This window comes from Leopardus geoffroyi, chromosome D4 (genome assembly GCF_018350155.1).
Source record: "Leopardus geoffroyi isolate Oge1 chromosome D4, O.geoffroyi_Oge1_pat1.0, whole genome shotgun sequence".
NCBI lineage: Eukaryota > Metazoa > Chordata > Mammalia > Carnivora > Felidae > Leopardus > Leopardus geoffroyi.
Window position 1 is genome coordinate 76,123,496 of NC_059342.1, and position 19,476 is coordinate 76,142,971.

General features: G+C 43.9%; 1 protein-coding gene across 1 annotated transcript in view; it reads left to right on the forward strand.

Annotated features, from left to right (window-relative positions):
* PAPPA (pappalysin 1) overlaps positions 1-19,476 on the forward strand; it is a 244,964-nt gene that overhangs the window by 125,060 nt on the left and 100,428 nt on the right. Inside the window, exon 10 of the mRNA XM_045469597.1 lies at positions 19,243-19,436. Coding sequence (XP_045325553.1) covers positions 19,243-19,436 — 194 coding nt within the window. The remainder of the gene's footprint in view (positions 1-19,242; positions 19,437-19,476) is intronic.

Below are 19,476 nucleotides of genomic sequence, written 5' to 3' on the forward strand. Positions count from 1 at the left end.
GAGGCTGCAGGAAGGCAGGGACCATTACTCCCCTTTTACACAAGGAGAAATTGAGGCTCAGGGAGATGAAGTGACCTGTCCAAAGCAGGTGGTTATTAAACAGCAAAGCTGGGATTTGAACCAACATCCACCCAGCTCCACAAGGAGGGGAGCTGGTGGCCTCCTCCCATACACCAGACTTTCAGAACAAGTAGGAGTGGTAAGATATGTTTGTATAATTCCAGTCTTCTTCTATTTCATCATCCCAGACAATAGACATTACAGTAGAAATAGCTCATGATTAATTTGATTAATTTCATTAATTGAATGCTTTTTCTCTATTAACTCCTTTGATTAATTGCATTGACCCTATGTGGTAGTTTTAATATGATGGTAAGATGTCTGGATAAGAAAAAAGCACAGAGATGTTAAGTAATTTACTCAAGGCTTCCAGTAAGGGATTCCCGCCCTGGAAGTCTGGCTCTTAAGCCCGCAGGCTGAAGGATTAATTTACACTACCTCTCGATCATTAAGGTTATCTAATAAAATGTGTCCTCTCAAGAGCTGAACAGGCTGCCTGCAAACAGATAATGAGAAGGGGAAACAATGTGCAGAGGAAAGGAGTCTTCACTTAACAAAAGGATCCCAGGGTCTCTTTAAGAAACACTGTCTGAAGTGTTTGTTTACAGATCATTAAATACTTAACAGAGGGAGAAACTAAAAGAGACTTTCTCTTGGCTGCTACTGATTAAGTACCAAGAAGAACTGAAGATAAGGCAAATCTGAGATGATGATAATTTTTAAGGGATTGGATTTTCAATTTCCATTTGCCAAACAGAAAGATAAAATGTTCCACGCCCCTTGTCTACAGCCCTGTTCACCAGGGCTGAAGTTGGCTTCTCTCCCTCCAAGGCACAGCCACAGGGTCATGCAAAGACAGCTGGGAGCAAATGTGACCAGCCTCACCCTAGTTTTTGTCTCTATTAAGCGCCTGCTCCATGCAAAGCTCTGTGTTAGGTAGGCTGCAGATAGGAGGGACAAGTGGCAGCAGAAATTCTTGATTGGAGGACCTCAGAAGACTTTGTCATTAAGGATGTGTGGTGGAAGGTGAACGCAGGAGGGATTGCAAAGCCCTGTACTGGGAGGTGGGGGGGGGGGGCGGTGAGTCTGACCACTTCCTGGGCACCTGGGCTCAGTTAGAGCAGGTGTAGAGCTCTGCTGCTACAAAGGTCCAGAATGAGGTTTCTTTGGGGGGTGGGGGGGGTACAGTGAGTAAACTGGTTCCAAAGAAAGCTTTGGGGAAGTCACAAGATGAGTGGGTGTCTGAGTGTGATCCTGCATCAAGGAGCAGTTTCTGGGCGGAAGCGTGATGCGCTCCGGAGCAGTGTTGTAAGATCAGTCTCCCCTCGCTGGGATGCTCTTCAAGGGCCCACGAAGTACTTCTCTTGGCAAAGTGATCTGAAGAGAAATCAGAGTGATTTTTGGCTTTCAACACCAGTCAGAAACCCAGCCCACATCATCCATAAGCTTGAACTACACTTTCAACTGCCTTTGGCAGGGCTGGTACAAGTCCTGGCTGGAGCTGGTCCATGAGTTCAGGAGTCCAGAACTACGCATATAACTTGAGTTCAGCCTCATTACCCACGAGAGGGCCACACAAGCATCTTAAACCCCTCCACTTCCTCATTTGTCTTTGTGCCTTTTGCCAAGAAAACTCCTGAATGGAGAGAGAGAGAGAGACAAAGACTCACACACACACACACACACACACACACACACACACACACACACACGGGGGGGGGGGGGGGGGGGGGAGAGAGAGAAGCCAATTGACCTGGCCCAAAAGAGGGAAGGAGGGAGGGAGGGAGAGAGAGAGAGAGAGGCGCCAATTGACCCGAAGAGAGAGAGAGAGAGAGAGAGAGAGAGAGAGAGAGAGAAGCCAATTGACCTGACCTGAAAGAGAGGGGAGCGGGGAGAGAGAGGGGAACAAAGAGACACCAATTGACCTGATCCAAAAGCACAGGAGACCACTTCTCTGCTCTGGGCTAAGTCCACCAAATATCTTTTTCCATCTGTGAAATGGGAGTGCTGTTCTTTACTTCACAGGGTAGCTATTTCATTTCTTTATGAATTTACTCATCACCGATCTGTTGAGCGCCCCTTACATGTGAGGTCCATACTAGGCACTAGAGATGGCCAAACCTGCTGCGCTTGGGATGGTTGGTTCCTGTCCTTCAGAAAGTGTTCAGTAAATATCGATTATTATTGCTACTAATAATCTAGTTCTTACAAGTAGCAAATGCCCCATCCCTGAAAGGGATCAAGCAGAAACTTAAGAATCTTTACTCAGAAAAGCCGTGAGCGGGATTCTATTAAATATCTTGATTGCACAGACATATTTCAGTGTGTTTCTTCCTTAATTTATCCGGCTCTTTCTTGAAATTTTGAAACTTCCAGGACATCTGAAGTATACCCTTTTCCAGTTTTTCCTAACCCCTCTGGCCATCCCTACACAGACCTTTCTGCCCACCCCTTGAACTATTAGAGCTCTCCAAAGTCCCAGAAGGAGCTTTTCTGGTGCTACCCTCTCTCAAAGACACCCAAATCTCCATCTTCAGTCTGGGCTTTTCTCTTGACCTGTGCATGGACTTGTATACCTGGTTGCTCTAATGGCATGCCCAAAGGCACTCAAACTCAACCCATCTGATAGCAAGCGGACAGATTTCCTCCCCAGACTGGCTGCAGCTCCTGTTTTTCTCAATCTCCACTGGTGGTGCCACTGGCAAACCAGACATTTAAGCTAGAAGCTTAGGAAACATCCTTAACTCTTCCCTCTCAGTCATTCCCCACATCCAGACAATGGCCATCCCACCCATTTTACTTTGAAAACAAACCCCTTCCCAAATTAGTCCCTCCTCCCTCTCCCTGAGTTTGTTGCTCTACCTGAGAGTCCCCTCCAGTTCCTGCCCAGACTTTTGCAAGAGAACACGAATCCCCCTCTAGGCTTGGGATTCCCCCTCTAGGCTTCCCCCTCTAGGCAGGATCCCCCTCTAGGCTTGCCCTTGCCCACCCTCTCCCATGTAGTGAGAGCAAGCTTCCTAAAATGCAAACGTTTTGCCACTCTACATCTGAAGTACCAGGTGGCTCCCCATTGCCCTGGAGATGAATCTAAATCCCTTCTTGTGGCTTTCAGGGTCTGAACCGGGCATTTACGCTTCATGTTCCAACATCTTTTGTGCTTTACCTACTAGGCTGTTTCCAGCTTCCATCCATGTGCTTACAGAGGGCCTCTTCCTGGAATGTATCCCCACCCCCAGTCCTAGGACCTCTCAGAGATTCAGCCCCCGCCCCTTACCTCCCAAGGGAAGCCCTGGGGGCTGTGTGCTTGGTGTTGGGAGTCCCTCCCCTGTGCTCCCACAGCATCTTGTACCTCAGGACAAAATGCTGTGCAGCTCTTACCACACACTGAGCTCCGGGAGCGTGAGATCCTGCGTCATTCATCGGACTCCCCAGAATTCAGTCCCAGACCTGGCAAATAATTGGCGGCTCAGTAAATACAGAATAAATGAGTGAAGGAAGGATGTGTTTCTTAAGAACAGTTTTATTTTTCAGGCAGCAAAGTGTGGTAGTGCGTTGTTGGTCTTCAGAGGCAGGCAAACCCCAGGGTGAATCACAGGCTTTTTTTCTGCATTCTCGGGGGCCTCTCTGGCAGGATGTCTTTCCTGTGGTGGTTTTGTGCCCAGGCTCTGGAGCTGAGTGGCTAGTGTTCAAGTCCCACTTCTGCCACAAAAGGGGAATGGGAGCTACTTTAGTTTCCTCATCTATAAAAGGACCACATTACAGTATTGACACGCCACAGAGCTGCAAAGCACTATACAAATGTTAACCAGAATGTTCTTTGGAGCCCCATTTTACCTCAGTGTAAAGGAGAGAGGAGCTCAGTGGTAACCCTCCTTCTCTGTCTCCATGCTGGCTATGGCCTTAACTCTTTGACAAGGTCCAAACATTTTAGAACCTTAGCAGAAGGGATGGGCAGGTCCAAGGGCTTTGGTGGGCAGTTAGGTTCCCCCCACAGGACGGTCAGATAACCCCAAACTGAGCTCCTTTTCAAAGCTCAGGCCCCATCTCTGCCAGCTTCCTTTTCGGAAGGGAGCCTAATTCACCAGTAGCTGGAAAGGACTGCAGGTAGGCCACCCCCCAGGCAGCGAATTCAAAAGGAAGTGGATAGCTGTGTAAATAGCGGCTTTAAGGGGGCATTTAAGCCAGTGTTCTTTGTTAAGGAAATTGATGGCTTTGTAAGCTTGGCCTCTGAAGGCTGTACTTGAGTTGAAGGCTCCCCATCTGTCCTCGTAAATTCCCTAATGGACTGTGGGCCCGGAGGCTGGGCCCTGTGTGTTCAATCACCTGCCAACGAAAGTCGGATTCCACTTTAAAAAAATTAAAAAGGTTTAACCAAAACGTAAGTGATTGAGCCCGTGCAGTTTAACTGGCACAGAATAGCAGAGACGGATTGCTTCCTTTAGGGAAAGGGAGACTTCCTGGTCCTTCACGGAATCTTATTTTTTTTTTTTTTCATGCTGGATGCCACGCCAGGTGCCTTCCATACAGCTTCTAGGTTCATCCTCCTAACATCTGGGAAAATACTCGTTATTACACGGGTTAGCCCAAGAGGAAACCGGGACGCAGAGGTGAAGTGTGCTGTTCATGGACACCCAGCTCCTTAAGTATAATGCAGGGGCGTGACCACAGCTCTGTCAGACCCCTGGGCCTCCAATAACACAGAATGGCAGGGCATCTCGGACAGAATCAGATTCGCTTGTCTCTTTAGATCCCTCTCAGTGTCCACTTCCACACATAAGACGTGAACTGGGCAGCATGGGCGGACGGAGGGGCATGGATTGTGGAATCCAACTAGTCAGGATTGGATTCTTGCTTCTACACTTGTGAAACCTTATGTGAAGCTAATGACTTACCCTCTTGATGCATGGATTTCCTTGTCTGTTAAATGGGGATAATAGCAACACCAGACAAACCCACAGGGCTCTTCTAGGATTAAATGACATTGCATATTGGAAAACATTTAACATAGTGCCTGGCACTTACCAAGTCATCTGATTATTCATTTGGCAAATACACTTACTACCTGGTAGCTAAAATTTTAATTAGAGAGGTAGAGGATGCCCTGGGAAGACATAGAGAGGGGCAGGCGACCGCCACCACCCGCACCCCCTGCCTGGAGTGAAGTGCCAGAGAGATTTTTCAGGAGTGGTCACATAATGGCTAAAGATGAGTGGAGACTAGACAGAGGCAAAGTGGTGCTGGAAATTGGGGGGAATGTGGTCCATTTTGGAAGCAGCCACTTTGAGCCTGTCTGAGCTGAGACTGGGGTACACTAGAGAAGAAAGAGAAGGCTGCAGAAGCAGGCAGGGGCCAGATTATGCCTTGTCAATGATCATCAAACCTCCGTCGGAAAATGTTGACTGAATACCAGTGTCTTCTGAGGCAGCCAATTTCACTTTCAGACCAGCTGCAGTTTGTTAGAGGAATTTTCTGCCGTGTCCCCCCTGAGACTTCTCTTCTTGAAGTTAAACATCTTCATACATAGGAATATTGCTCAGTGATGGTACCTGCCTTGGGCCCCATTCTCTGACAATATGTAGGGTCCTCAGTGGCCCCAAACTGGTCTGCCCAGTCATCTGGGAACCACAGGGAGCTTCTCTGAGCTCTGTTCTGGAATCTACAGCCAGTTATGCAGTCTGCAATTACATGTCTTATTTGGGCAATCCCCTTCTCCAGTTAGTAGAAATTGATGTCGGAGCGACCACTACTCCTTAGAATGTTTCCTGTGCATGAGTAATTATGCTGACCCTTATCATTTCTGATAAAAACAAAACAAAACAAAACAAAACAAAACAAAACAAAACAGGTTTTGATGGATATTTTTAAATGTTCTGGGTGAAAATTTGGGACCAATTTCCCCTGCCCCTCCTTCCTTCTTCCCTTCCCTTCCTTCCTCCCTTCCTTCCTTCCTTCCTTCCTTCCTTCCTTCCTTCCTTCCTTCCCTCCCCTCCCCTCCCCTCCCCTCCCCTCCCCTCCCCTCTTTTTATCCTTATTGGGAGAAGAGAGAGGCGTATATATACATTACTGTAACAACAAAATGCAGTTCAACAATACGAATCAAAGAGCATACAGATTCAAATTAACATAAAATCCTCTTTCAAGGGCAGAAGATGAGCCCACCCATCATGTAAGGTAAAGAAAACTTACCCGAGTATGTTTCTGCCCGTTGAGTTGGCTTCTGCCCTTTAGAGCAGTGTGGCGCATCTCACCAACTTGGAGGTGGAGGCCTCTGTGGCTTGAATGCCTCATCTTTTGGACTTATCTGAACCATATGGCAGGAGGATGGTCTTCGAAGCGGGCCAAACCAATCAGGGCTCTGGTGGGAGGGATCCATTTTGACACTCCAATTTCTTGCATGGGAACCCCACCAAGAACCCAGCATACTGCGGTCACCTTAGTCACGATCAGCTGTGCCAGACTGGGGTGACTGGCTTGGTTTTCATGTGGTGCCCTGATTCATCCTCAATTCCTTGGCTACCGTTATTTAACATAGCATCCACTTGCCCAGAAGTCTCTCTTCTCTGGAAACGTGAGGATGCCCTAAGATTGGTAAGCTGTTTATTTTATGGACTTGAAGGATACGCGTGTGTGCCCATACTGACTTTTGTTTGGGTGCGTTGTTTTCTCTTTATATACACCTATTTCTCACAGACCAGTTTCTGTTTGAAATCACAGCTCCCCGATATTTATATAATGAGCCTTAATTAGCCAACCCAAACCCTTCGCCTATAGCAATTAACTGTAGAGCTTTCATTGAGTCACTTAACCTTTCTGATTCTTAGTTGCCACATTTGCAAAAGGAGGCCCGTGGACTAGATCATTTCTAGAGATCCTTGTGGTACTACACAGTCATGCGTTCAGCAGTATTAACGAATTGTCTTCTGTGTCCTGGAATTTGAAATGTAGTCTCGGGCAAAACAGCCTATGTTTCTGCTCCCAAAGAGCTGCCATTCTATTTAGAGAGAATGCAGTAACCAAGTAAACTTTTTTTTTTAATGTGTGTTTGTTTATTTATTTATTTATTTATTTATTTATTTATTTATTTATTTTGAGGGCAGGGGAGACAGAATGCTCACATGCAGGCAGGGTGGGGGCAGAGAGAGGAGAGAGAGAATCCCAAGCAGGCTGCACACCGTCAGTACAGAGCACAACATGGGGCTTGATCTCACAACCGTGAGATCATGACCTGAACTGGAGTCAAGAGTCAGAGGCCTGACCGAGCCACCCAGGCTCTCCAAGTAAACTTTTGAAGCAATGAATGCTCTGTGGAAAGTGAAATTGAATAGTGGGATAGCCTGCAGACACTGGAGCGGAGGCAGCATGGTTAGAAAAGGCCTCACAGAGCAGGTGACATGAAGCTAAGGCTAAGACAGTGAGTCGAGAAAGCCACCTGATGATTTGGGAGATGAGCTCCAGATTGTATCTGTGTTAAGAAAATGTGAAAACAATCACGTGTCTGAGTATTTGTCATAATATCTGATCATTACAACCACTTTCTAAAATGGGTAGGAATGGACGCCTGGGTGGCTCAGTCGGTTAAGCATCTGACTTCAGCTCAGGTCATCGTCTGGCAGTTCACGAGTTTGAGTCCCGCATCATTGCTCTCTGTTGTCAACTTGGAGCCTGCTTCAGGTTCTTTGTGCCCCTCTCCCGCCTTTACTCTCTCTGTCTCTCTCATCCTCTCTCTCTCTCTCACCCTCTCTCTCTCTCTCACCCTCTCTCTCTCTCTCTCTCTGTCTCTCGCTCGCTCAAAAATAAATGGACATTAAAGATACTAATTGACACAAAGATACTTATTGACACAAAGACCAAAACCCAGAATAATGATTCTGTGTTACTGGTATCGAAGAGTAAGTTAGTGACAGAGGTGAGCTTCAAATTTTGATTTCCTGTTCTGTTTGTTGTAGTCCTGTCCTGTTTCTCAGAATGGTTTCAACTGTAGCATTCTCTGTTTTCATTTTGCTAACATTTCCCCATCTTCAGACTGCAAACCTGGTTTAATGATTAAAGGGGGGAAAATCAAGAGCTAAACACTTGATTAGAATGACTCAGTTGAGGGGGATCATTAAGCTACTTGATGTAACTCTCTTACTCTGTCGAAGTGAAATCGCAGCCCAGAGAGGGAAATGAGAGAGCATCTCTTCTAGACTCACATTCTCTTGATCAAGCTGATGATTTTGAGAAAGGGTCCCATTCTTGTTTGTTTGTTTTTCTTTCTTTCTTTCTTTCTTTCTTTCTTTCTTTCTTTCTTTCTTTCTTTCTTTCTTTCTTCTTTCTTTCTTTCCTACTTTTTCACTTATTTATTTTTGGTGTGGGGTGACGAGATCACATAACAACCACTGACACTTTGTTACCATCATCACCCTTTTGTGTCACTTTTGTCCATTCTCTGCATATGAATGCTTCAGATTGCTTTTCTCCATTTATTATTAGCTTATGTTATCCAAAACAAATTTCATTCTGTTATTTCCTGCTCATACTTTTAAAGGCCTTTGCGTCCTAGGGTGTCACTCTCCCTCCTGACTGTGCTTAGAATGCCTGCCTATTTTGTGGCCACTACATAATTCATTGTGGGACTGAATTTTACCTCCTCTCCCATATCATGAGATAGCATTGGAACCCAAAAGAGACCCGGCTGAAAATCTTTCAGGGCTTTGAGCATCCTGCTCTATTGAATGCCTTCTCACTTATTAGGATCACTATCTTTGTTTACGATCTCTTTAGGCCATTCAAATAACTATAGCAAATTCAAGGTGATGTAAATGTATCTTCAAGTTCCAATTCATAAGACCATCACATCTCTTTATTAAATTTCAGCCCAGTATGCACCACCTTTTCCATCCAGATGTTCCATTTCTTTGCAAATTCAGTTAAGAAAGAAAATAAAATAATATTTAGGACAGATGGTGAGGCAGAATGTCTCATGGGGGAAAAAATATTATGGGCTGCTTTAGATGGAATTGGATTTTTTTCCTCCCAATGTGTGCTTGGATTTATAATATGATCTCATTCTAATTAATATTTTCATAAAAATCTTTCTTTAGTATAATCTACTGAAGCAGATTCAAGTCAGGTTTGAGGTCCCTTCAATACAATCAGTAACAGAGATTCTAAAACTCCAAAAAGACTCATCATTTACCAAGCATCTGCTATTAGAATGGCATTGTCCTAAGAATTAGAGATGTAAATAGAAGTAACACTGGAGGCAGCTCAGAAATGTCTCACAGTCCAAGAGCTGTACATATTCACTCATTCATTCACCCATTCATTTTTTCTCAAATGCTAGTTACATAATAGAGTGAGGCAGTTTTCCTGGTCCTAAAGAAAGATGTGCATGTTGAAGTGTGCTTCCATGAAACCTATGTCACATGGGGCAGGTGGTGAAGAAACAATAATAAATGAAATTTGTTTTTAGATCGTGAATAATAGTATGAAGGAAATAAAGCAAGATGGTATGTATGCTCTAATGGGGATGGAGGAATGAGATGTGGCAGCGATGGAACAAAAGAGCTTTTTGGAGTATCCCAAGGTGAAAGTGTGTACAGGATGTGCTCAGGGACTTTATGTGAGGTTGGACGGTGGGCTGAAAAAATGGGAGAGATGACTCAGTTTTGGTCTGGCCACTGTTGGGCAATGTTGTCATTTACTAGGATGGGCAAGAAAAGCATGTGAGGAGAAACCATTACTTCTGTTTTAGACATTATGATTTTGTGATGCCTTTAAATAGATTTTTTGAAGTTTATTTTAGAGAAAGAGAGAGTGAGTGGGAGAGAGGGGCAGAGGGAGAGAAACAGAATCCCAAGCAGGCTCCCTGCTCAGCATGCAGCCCGACGTGGGTCTTGATCCCACAACCTTGGGATCATAGCCTGGGCTGAAATCAAGAGTCAGATGCTCAACCATCTGAACCATGCAGATGTCCTTAAATAGATACTTAGAGATGTCATTGTAGGCAGTAAGACTCAGAGAAGAGGTCATTTCTAAAGAAATATTTGAGTCATTGGCACATAGATGTTCTAACTTTTTTGTTGAAGAATTAGAAGTGAAGGACACAATGTGGATAGATAAGAAAGGGGGCCCAAGACCTGACCCAGACACCTGCCAGAGATTTAGGGAAGCAGAAAGCAGTGAATGAGCCTATGTGGAATGAGCTGAGAGCCAGAAGAAAATGGGATGGCACGTGCCATGGAGTCCATGAGGGAGTGCTTCAGGAAGAAAGGGCGGGGGTACTTCTTTATATGCTTCAAGGGAATCTAGCAAGATGAGGATTTTGATGTTACGGTTTTAGCTACCTTGAGGTCAGTGGTGATCACCATTGACAGGATTGATTCTGGTGAAGCTGTGAGTACAGAAGTGAGATTGGAGAGAACTGAAGAGTGAATTGTAGGCAAGAAGTGGGCAGTTTAAGTACTGATAACTCTCAATAAAGTGTACTGTGAATCATGGAAAGAGAACTGTGAGGTACAAGACATAGTGGTATGGAGGTGTGGAATGAAAAGAGGATTTTTTCTAATTTTTGTATTTTTTTAACTAACATTTTTATATAGGCCATATCCCATTTTGCTGGTTTGGAAGGCAAGAATAGTGATGTAGGAAAGAAAGGGGGTTGGTTCATCTGGACACATCGCAATACCAAAGTGTGACAGATGAGGCTTCATGGAGCTAAAGATGTCAGAGTCAAATCTTGATGGAAGACTCGGGCAGAAACTAGCCTTTCAGGCTAAAGACAAAAGGACAGAAGCTCTGAGCTGTGAGTTCTGGGAAGAAACTGTGCATTTGAGGGTGGAGGTATAGTTGGGAATGAGAACTGACAGGAAAATTGGAGGTACCCTATGAAAGGATTTGAGTGCTAGGTAGGGAAGTTCAACTTTTGCAGAAGTCAACTAAGTATTTCAAGCATGGTCCTAGATGAATTACTCCTTGATTAATCACTTTAGATTCATCACTCCTAGGAAATGGGGAAGACCCAAGCCAGTCATGAGAGGGTTGTAAGGGCCAAGTGAATGGAGGACCAAGCTGTCCCCTGCAGGATGCTCCCCGTGATAGGTCTGGGTGTGGAACACGTATGCTAATGTGAGACTACATCCAGACTCGACTTTCTTTTCCTAGTGCTTTCCACTTGCTAGATGATGCCTGGTTGTCACAGTGAAACACAGGAAGGAATTTCTGGCCCACTTTGGTGTATGGCCAAGCCATGGAGGAACCCAAAACCGACTTAAGCTCCTCAGATTCAGTAGACCTAACCAGCATCTTAAATTTGTTAGTGGATGCATGGTTCTTTAGAGGCTGTTCACCATCCTGTCTTCTGCACTCTGGACAAGCTGATCTGGTTGAGGAGGTTAAGAACAAACCCCAGTTTGAATAAAATTAAATGAGGTCAGCAATGTGGGTTTGACATGAAGCCTTTGAAACACAGGCAATGTAAAGTGCAGCTATTTCTGTTCCAGAGGAGACACATGCCAACATTGCCACCCCCACCTCCTCACCAAGCTTCCCCTTTGTAAACCTTCAGGGGTTAAGTTCTCCAGTTTTCCATTCCAAGAAGCTATTATTTGGACACAAAGATTGTGCATTTTTTGGTCCTTTGTTGTTGTTTGGATGAATTGTTATGTGGCATGCAGCTTGTTGTGGTTGGACCCATCCCTAGACAAACAGCTGATTTTAAAAGCATTATTTTTTTCTGGTATTTAAAAAATACAAAAAATAGTAATCATTGAACTAAAAGAATATTCCAATGCCAATCACTGTTCCTTCAGCTGGAAATAGAAGCAGATACTAATTTCTCAGAAGCTGACCCATCTTCATAAACAAGAAGGTTACAAACGCAGGTAAATCCAACCTTTGGAAGGTAGCTGTTCTCAGGAGAGTGTGCATTCAAATTATTTGCTACTTCCTGAGTTTTATTACTTATTACATCTCCTATTACTCAAAATTGTCATCTCCCCATCTGAAGAGAGTTTTTCCCCTCAATGGGTCAGAGACTTGGTAACCCCAGTAGCTTCTCAGACTACAGACAGTTAGCCCATACTAGGGATATTGCGAAGAGTGAAATCAGAGATTCCCAAAAGGAATATTGAAACTTAGTTAAGGGTGACAAAGTATTTTGTTACCAGAATTATATACTGAAAACCCAGTCTGATAAATTGGCATGGGGCAATAGAAAAGGCATTGTATTCAAGAACCAGTGTTCTAGTCTTGTCTCTACTAGAGGTGTTCTCTAAAGGCAAATCACTTCAATTCTGTAAACCTCAGCTTTGCCATATATGAAATGAAATAATTGCTTTCAGCTCCAAGATCATCATCATTGTCATAGGCCATTTACTGATCACCTGTTATGTCCTGAGTGTTTCATCTACATTTACCACTAGGCTGTAAGTCCCATGGGGTGAAGGTTCTGGATGATTTATTTACTACTCTGTACCTACAGTTTATCACAGTACCTAGCACATAGAAGCAATTAAGCAAAAATTTTTGGTGATTATACAATTGCATGTATTATTAAGTGATGTGGGCATGATAGTAAATATTCAATCCTTCAGTCGTTATTCATGAAGAAAACAAGGTCTAGAAATTCTAAGTAATTTCCCCAAAGTCCATAAATAATAAATGGCACACCTGCCAAACAAAATCAGGTCTTACACTTCTCTGCCTCTAGAAGTGTGAAAATCACAGGTTTTCCTGCTCAGAAAAATCTTCAAAGCCTCCCTATTTCTAAACAGTAAAATTTAAATACCTCGACATGGCATTGCAATTCTTCTTTAGTCTGGCCTCAGATCAGCTTTTCAGTTCATCAGTTCTAGGACCCATCATTCTCCTTTAGCTCTAACCTTGACAGGTTCCTCATAGACACATATATTGATTGAGGCTCATCCATTGTTCATACTTTCCCTTTCAAATGCCCAAATTCTTTTCTTCCTCCAAGATGCTGCCCCAAACCATCTTCTTGGGAAGCCTTTCCCTGTTTTCCCAAATAGTATTGATTCCATCCACAAGGGAGGAGCCCAGTCTGATTCATTGTTGTATCCATAGTACAAGCCCAGACACAGAACAGATACTGAGTAAATAAATATTGGTTACGTGAATTGGTTCTCTTCTGCAGTTCTCATTGAAAAGTTAGAAGCTATCTTAGCTGGGGATAATAACAGCCCACACTCCTAAATCTCCAGAAAGTTTTGATGCCTCTTATTTGTTATCCATTCATTGCTGAAATAATTGCAAAAAGATTACTGGATTCTTAGTCCCAGTGGGGCATTATGGATATGTTTGCAAGACAACCACTGTGTGTGGGAGGGGGGTTTGTTTTAGAGTAACTGCAGTCAATCCCAAAGTTTGAAGACATTTGATAGTGAAGCTAATAAACTTTTAGACAAAAATATGTCATTAAACTGAAGGAAGATAACTCTGATGAAATCTGGTTTGCAGTACTCTCATGGTATGGCCAGTAGTCACATCACACAAGAGTATGCTTAGTTTAGAACATGCATAAACTGGTAATAATGTATTTAATTATGAGGTATTCATTAGTTTTCATCTGTCATTCATCTGCTCATATATTCCTCAGCCATTTGTTGGGTACCCCCTTCACTCTAGGTACTATGCTATGGGTTGGGAATACAGATATGAGAGTCGGCAATTTTGTACCCAGAGATACTCCCTGCCTGCTGGGACAGGGCTGAAAGAAGGTCTTGTTCATAGACAGATTGACAAAAGCTGGATGGGGGCGGAGTGGAATCTGGGAATTGTAAGAGGGAGCACAGAGGAAGGTCCTCTAATCCAGCCAGGATGGGAGTCTGTGGAAGAGAAGGGAGGATGGACCCACCATGTTGGAGGAGACACTTTTAGTCACATCTGAAGAACTGGCAGGAATTAGTAAAGGAAAAATGAGAACTACATCCCAGGCAGAGGAAAGAACACTTGTGAGAGCATGGCAGAATGATGGGAAGTGGGCTGGTTTAGAAAACTGCAGGACAGATCAGTTGTGGAGGGTCTTGTATGCCAAGCTAAAGAAAAGGATCTCCTCCATAAACAGAGGGATCTGTCAAAGCATTATATGTGAAGCATGGTATGGGCAGATATGTATTTGGGGTAGACTAATGATAGCCTAAATCTGCTAAATTATCCCACTCTCCTGAAGAATACACATTATTTCTGGTCTTGTTTGAAGAACACAGTGGCTTACGTTCATTTTTTCAGTGGCCAATAGCTTATGACTGTCTGGTCTTCAAGATTCTTGATGTGAGGTCTAGTGGAAATCATCCTAAGATCTTGTACTCAGCTGACATGAGCGATTTAAGTCCATTCTCCCTTTTCCAGTAATGGACTCTCTAGCTATTTCTTTTATTCATTCACCCCAAGAATTCTAGTGGTGTTGCTAATTCACAATGCGTCTAATCAAGCTAAGTTAATTAGTGTCCCCCAGTTGGGTTGAAATAGTTCCACTGTAAGTAAATATATTCAAGATTACCTGGTAATCATGGACAGATTTAGAGGCTTCAATCCAGGGTTTCTGGCTTTAAGGACAAGAACACTTGACAATAGCCTAAAACCCAGCCTTTGCTTACATGCCAAGGTAAACTCATCTCATTTTCCTAAGACTTGGCTTCCACACTTTCAACCAGGGGCGGTAATCTCTGACTATCTCAAATAGTGTCCTTCAGACAAGCCTCAGGAATGCAGAAGCATGGCATTTCATCCTGATGCTCCAGACAGATGGGAATTGAAAATTAAGCCAATGAGAAGTGGCATCCTCTGTGTCTGTCCACTTACAGAAAGTCCATCTGCCTCGGGCTCCTGGGGCTGACCGCATTTCTTCCAAAAGGAAAAAAAAAGTATCTAGCAAAGAAAAGCTCAACTGGGGATGACAGACTTGGCAGTGCCTGCCCCCCACCCACCACCCATAAAGTCCACTAGCTGGATAGAGCAGGTTTCTAAATGTGCCACTGCATGAAAAGGGGTGGGTCTGAGACAAGGAGGTCTCTTATGTCAGGGGAACGTGGGGTGATGTAGAGAAATCAGACTGTCCAGTGCAATCCTACTATAAGCCAGTCACAGCTGCCATCTAATCTCTTTCTCTCTACTCTCAGACCCTGCCCAAAGAAGCTTCTCAAAGGGTAAAGAGTCTAAACTATGCTGGACCAGAGTATGTGCATTGGAAGTGCTGAATTTCATTCATTCATTTGTTCATTCATTCATTCAACAATTATTTGAGAGTCTAGTCGGCTTTCACATTACTCCATCCAGGGGATGCATTATTATCAATGACACCTATCTACTACATGGAAGGCAGGTGGCAGGGTGGTCATTTGACCTTGGTATTGACTACAACCTGCTCAGCTACCAGCATAAAGTGTTCAAAAAGTACCAAGTAAATTTGTGTAATGAAAACAGGAAGGCCAGTTTTGTTTTATTGTGTTGTTGTTGCTGTCTTTGTTTTTCCTGGCCACACATTTTTATTCCATTCCTCGCTCTGTTCTCCACGGTGCTTGGGGCATGGGAGTAGAGCGGGAGAGAAAATTCCCCAGATGTAGACTGGCAGATGTAGCTGAAGGGCCCCCGGGACTCTAGTAGCAAGAGAAAATGAATAGCAGAGTCCAAGGATGTTATTTCAAAAAGTGGCTCATAGTAGCTATGTCAGCAGAACCTTGGGGGAGAAACCAGGCATATTTATTCTCTCTCTTTCTTTCTTTGACTCACTCACTCACTTTTTCTCACTCCTCCCACCACCTCCTATCTCTCTTTTAACTGTCCCTGTCTGCCTGCTTGGCTGTCTATCTATCTATCATCTATCACATACCTAACTACCTTGCGACTTATTTACCTTCTGTGCCTACCCCCACCTCTCCACCATTCCCTGGTTCTTCTGAGTCCAAGCAGACAGAAATATTGAGGTCTTAAACATAATCAGGAAGAAGTTAGCCTTCATGAGAACTCAGCTGTGGCCCCCATTCCTGCCACTCTAAGGTCTTTTTGCTGAGGAAGTGAATGAAGTCATGTTAGAGAATAGATCTTATATGATATTATAATCTTACCCTACCTGTCTTCAGTCAAGCAACCCCATAATCTTCTCCTCAGAAGGAGGTGCTTTCATTATTCTGTGGAGACAGCATGGGGTGTGGGGCATATTTCTCCACTGGGTATAAAAGGGCCAGGCTCTTACTTCTAACTCTTCGACCATGCCCCTCTGTGATCTGGAAGCAGACTCCTTACCGCCTGTGGCTCTCAGTTTCCCATTAGCAAAATGAGTGAAGATGCTGACGTTGTACCCGTCATCTCATGAGGCCAGTGCAACAACACTGGGTAAACATCATTGTCCCCGTTATTTTTTGGATGAGAAAATGAAGTTCAGAGAGGCTAGGTTACTTTATTTAAGTCCTATTTGTCTGATGCCAAATCCTGTGCTTTTTATAATTCCCTTTATGGAGTTTTGAAAGAGTAAAGTCTGGAATAATGGCTGGTCACTCTCAGATTGGGTCTAAGTTTTACTATATGTAAGTTGGCCACATTCACCAAGAGGTTGGAGCTCCTGAGAAGTGCTGAGTCTGTATTCTCTCCATGCTTGCCTGCCAGGCATGCTACTGGTCACTGGAGTCCTCCGCTGGCTCAGGCTCATCCTTAAATAATTGAATTATAATGAATTGATTTATTCTGGCTCTTTTGATAGTATTTCGCTATGTAAACTGTTTGCTGAAATAAACAAGGGATTTTGGAGCTTGGAAGGGGCTCAACATTCTGCTGCCCCTGAATTCACGGACTCCTTTTGCTGATAGCATCCTAGAAATCCAAGTTTTAATTCTACTTGACCCTAGCTTTTCCTATTTGGGGGGAATGCTGGACGAAGTGTTTTAAGTGAGTACTAGGTGATTCCATTCAGCCAGCTATAAATAAACTGACCCCTTAAAAGAACATTTTTTCTCTTGACTGTTATTTTACAATGTACAAAGCATGTTTACGTCCACTTCCTATGAGAGTTCTATGGCTATCCTGAGAGTTGTCTTGGCTGGGACGATCATTTCTATCTTTTTGTTTTAATTGAAGTATAATTAACATACAATGTTATTTTAGTTTCAGGGGCACAACATATCAATTCAACAATTGTGTACATTGCTCAATGCTAACCATGATAAATGTAGTGGCCATCTGTCACCATACAACATTATTACAGTATTTAGGACAATTGTTTCTATATTACAGATAGGAAGCCAGAGGCTGAAGAGTGAAGCTAATTGTACAAAGTTCTCCAGCTGATATGAGGGGTAAAAGTCAATCCCTGATTGGAAATGGGGCTCCAGTCTATTATTTTGGAGTAAATAGGGGAAGGATGTCCTAGATCAAGCAGTATCCTTAGGGTGACCATATGCTCCAATTTGGCCAGGACAATATTCAGATTTTCCTAGGAAATGTGCCTATTGCCTGGACATCCCTGTCAGTCTCAAAGTATACTTGTTGGGATGATAATTATAAGTTCACCCGGAGACATGACATAGGGATTGGATTTCAAGAAGCTCAGTCTTTCAAAGGAGCTGCAGCATGTACATATAATGACACAGATAAGTGTTAAAGTAGGGATCTTTATAAAATAGGGACCTACACAGAAAGGGGTATTTAGTTTTGCCTAGAGGTATTGGGAAAATAGCACAGACTACCTGACATTTGAGTTATTAAAGGATGGGCAGGGGGGTCTCCTTCAGATGGCTGCATTCTGATTTCTCCTTGTATTGTTCCTGTGCTGAAATACCAAGCAATGCGTATAGGTCCTGCCTACTCAGAAAGCACCTGCCAGCTCTGTACGCTTCCATGATCTTTGTCCTTGTGGCAGAGAGTCACTGTAGCCAGCTGCAGCTTTAAGTTGTCCCAAGCAGAAATCTTTGCTGTGATTTGAATTACATGGGAGCTTGAGAACTCACTTGGCCTTGAACTTGAACTCGTACAGTATCCAACAAGCCCTGAGGAGCCTAGAGCAGTAGACAGCAAGGGTTCCTGGGGTCCCAGCACTCTAACCCCCTTATCTGATTGAGCCCAGAGGGGAAAAGGGCTTTGTCTTAAGTAACAGAAAAGTTTAGTTACAGAGCTGGGACTGAAGCCAGTCCCTCTAGTGTATCACTTCACCCCTTATATGAAACCTAAATTCTCTTTGGAGTTCAGTAAAACCTCAGTTTGCCACTGTGAGGTTCTGTGGTGTCAGATAATGTACCCAGAACCTGGAAAGTGAAAGCTGGAATTTGACACCAGGATCTGGCATTAACACACCGTGTGACTTTGGGCCGTTTTTAAGGACACATGGATCTCAGTGTCCAGTTAATCTGGAAGACTAAAGTAATTAAAATCATAGTGCCTTGGGGCGCCTGGGTGGCGCAGTCGGTTAAGCGTCCGACTTCAGCCAGGTCACGATCTCGCGGTCCGTGAGTTCGAGCCCCGCGTCGGGCTCTGGGCTGATGGCTCAGAGCCTGGAGCCTGTTTCCGATTCTGTGTCTCCCTCTCTCTCTCTGCCCCTCCCCCGTTCATGCTCTGTCTCTCTCTGTCCCAAAAATAAATAAACGTTGAAAAAAAAAAATTAAAATAATAGTGCCTTTCTCACAAGGTTGCTGTGGGGCTCACTTGGGGTAATGAAGGTCGAAGTGTTTGTGAGTGTGTGTGTGTGTGTGTGTGTGTGTGTTAAAACGTATATAATACAAGATCTACCCTCTAAATTTGTAAGCATACCTACACTTAATATAACCATAGGCACAATGTTAGCTGTAAGTGCAAAGTTATACATCGTCTTGTATAACTGCAACTTTATACTCATCGGACAGTAACTCTCAACCCTCAATCATTTCTCTCTCCCCCCAGCCCCTGGCAACCACCATTTTATTCTGTCCTTCTGTAAGTTTCACTACTTTATATCCTCATTTAAGTGGAATCATACAGTATTTGTCCTTCTGTGACTGGTATTTCACTTAGTTTAACGTCCTTCAGGTTCATCCATGTTGTCACAAATGGCAGAACCTCCTTCATTTTTAAGGGTAAATAATATTCCCTCGTAACTACTGATGATGGGCTTTACAGTGCTGAAGATTCTGCTGATCTGACCCCACAGCTGCAGATGACAGCTGAGACCAAAGAACGAATATCCATTTGTTCTCTCCCTTCTCTGTCCATCTCCTACAGATGAACCCAGCCGGTGCTATTTCCATGATGGTGATGGAGTATGTGAGGAGTTTGAACAGAAAACTAGCATCAAGGACTGTGGGGTCTACACACCACAGGGGTTCCTCGATCAGTGGGCGTCCAATGCTTCAGTATCACATCAGGACCAGCAGTGCCCAGGCTGGGTCATCATTGGCCAGCCAGCAGCCTCCCAGGTAAGGTCCTAGCCACGTGTGCTATTTCTTGCAGACATTC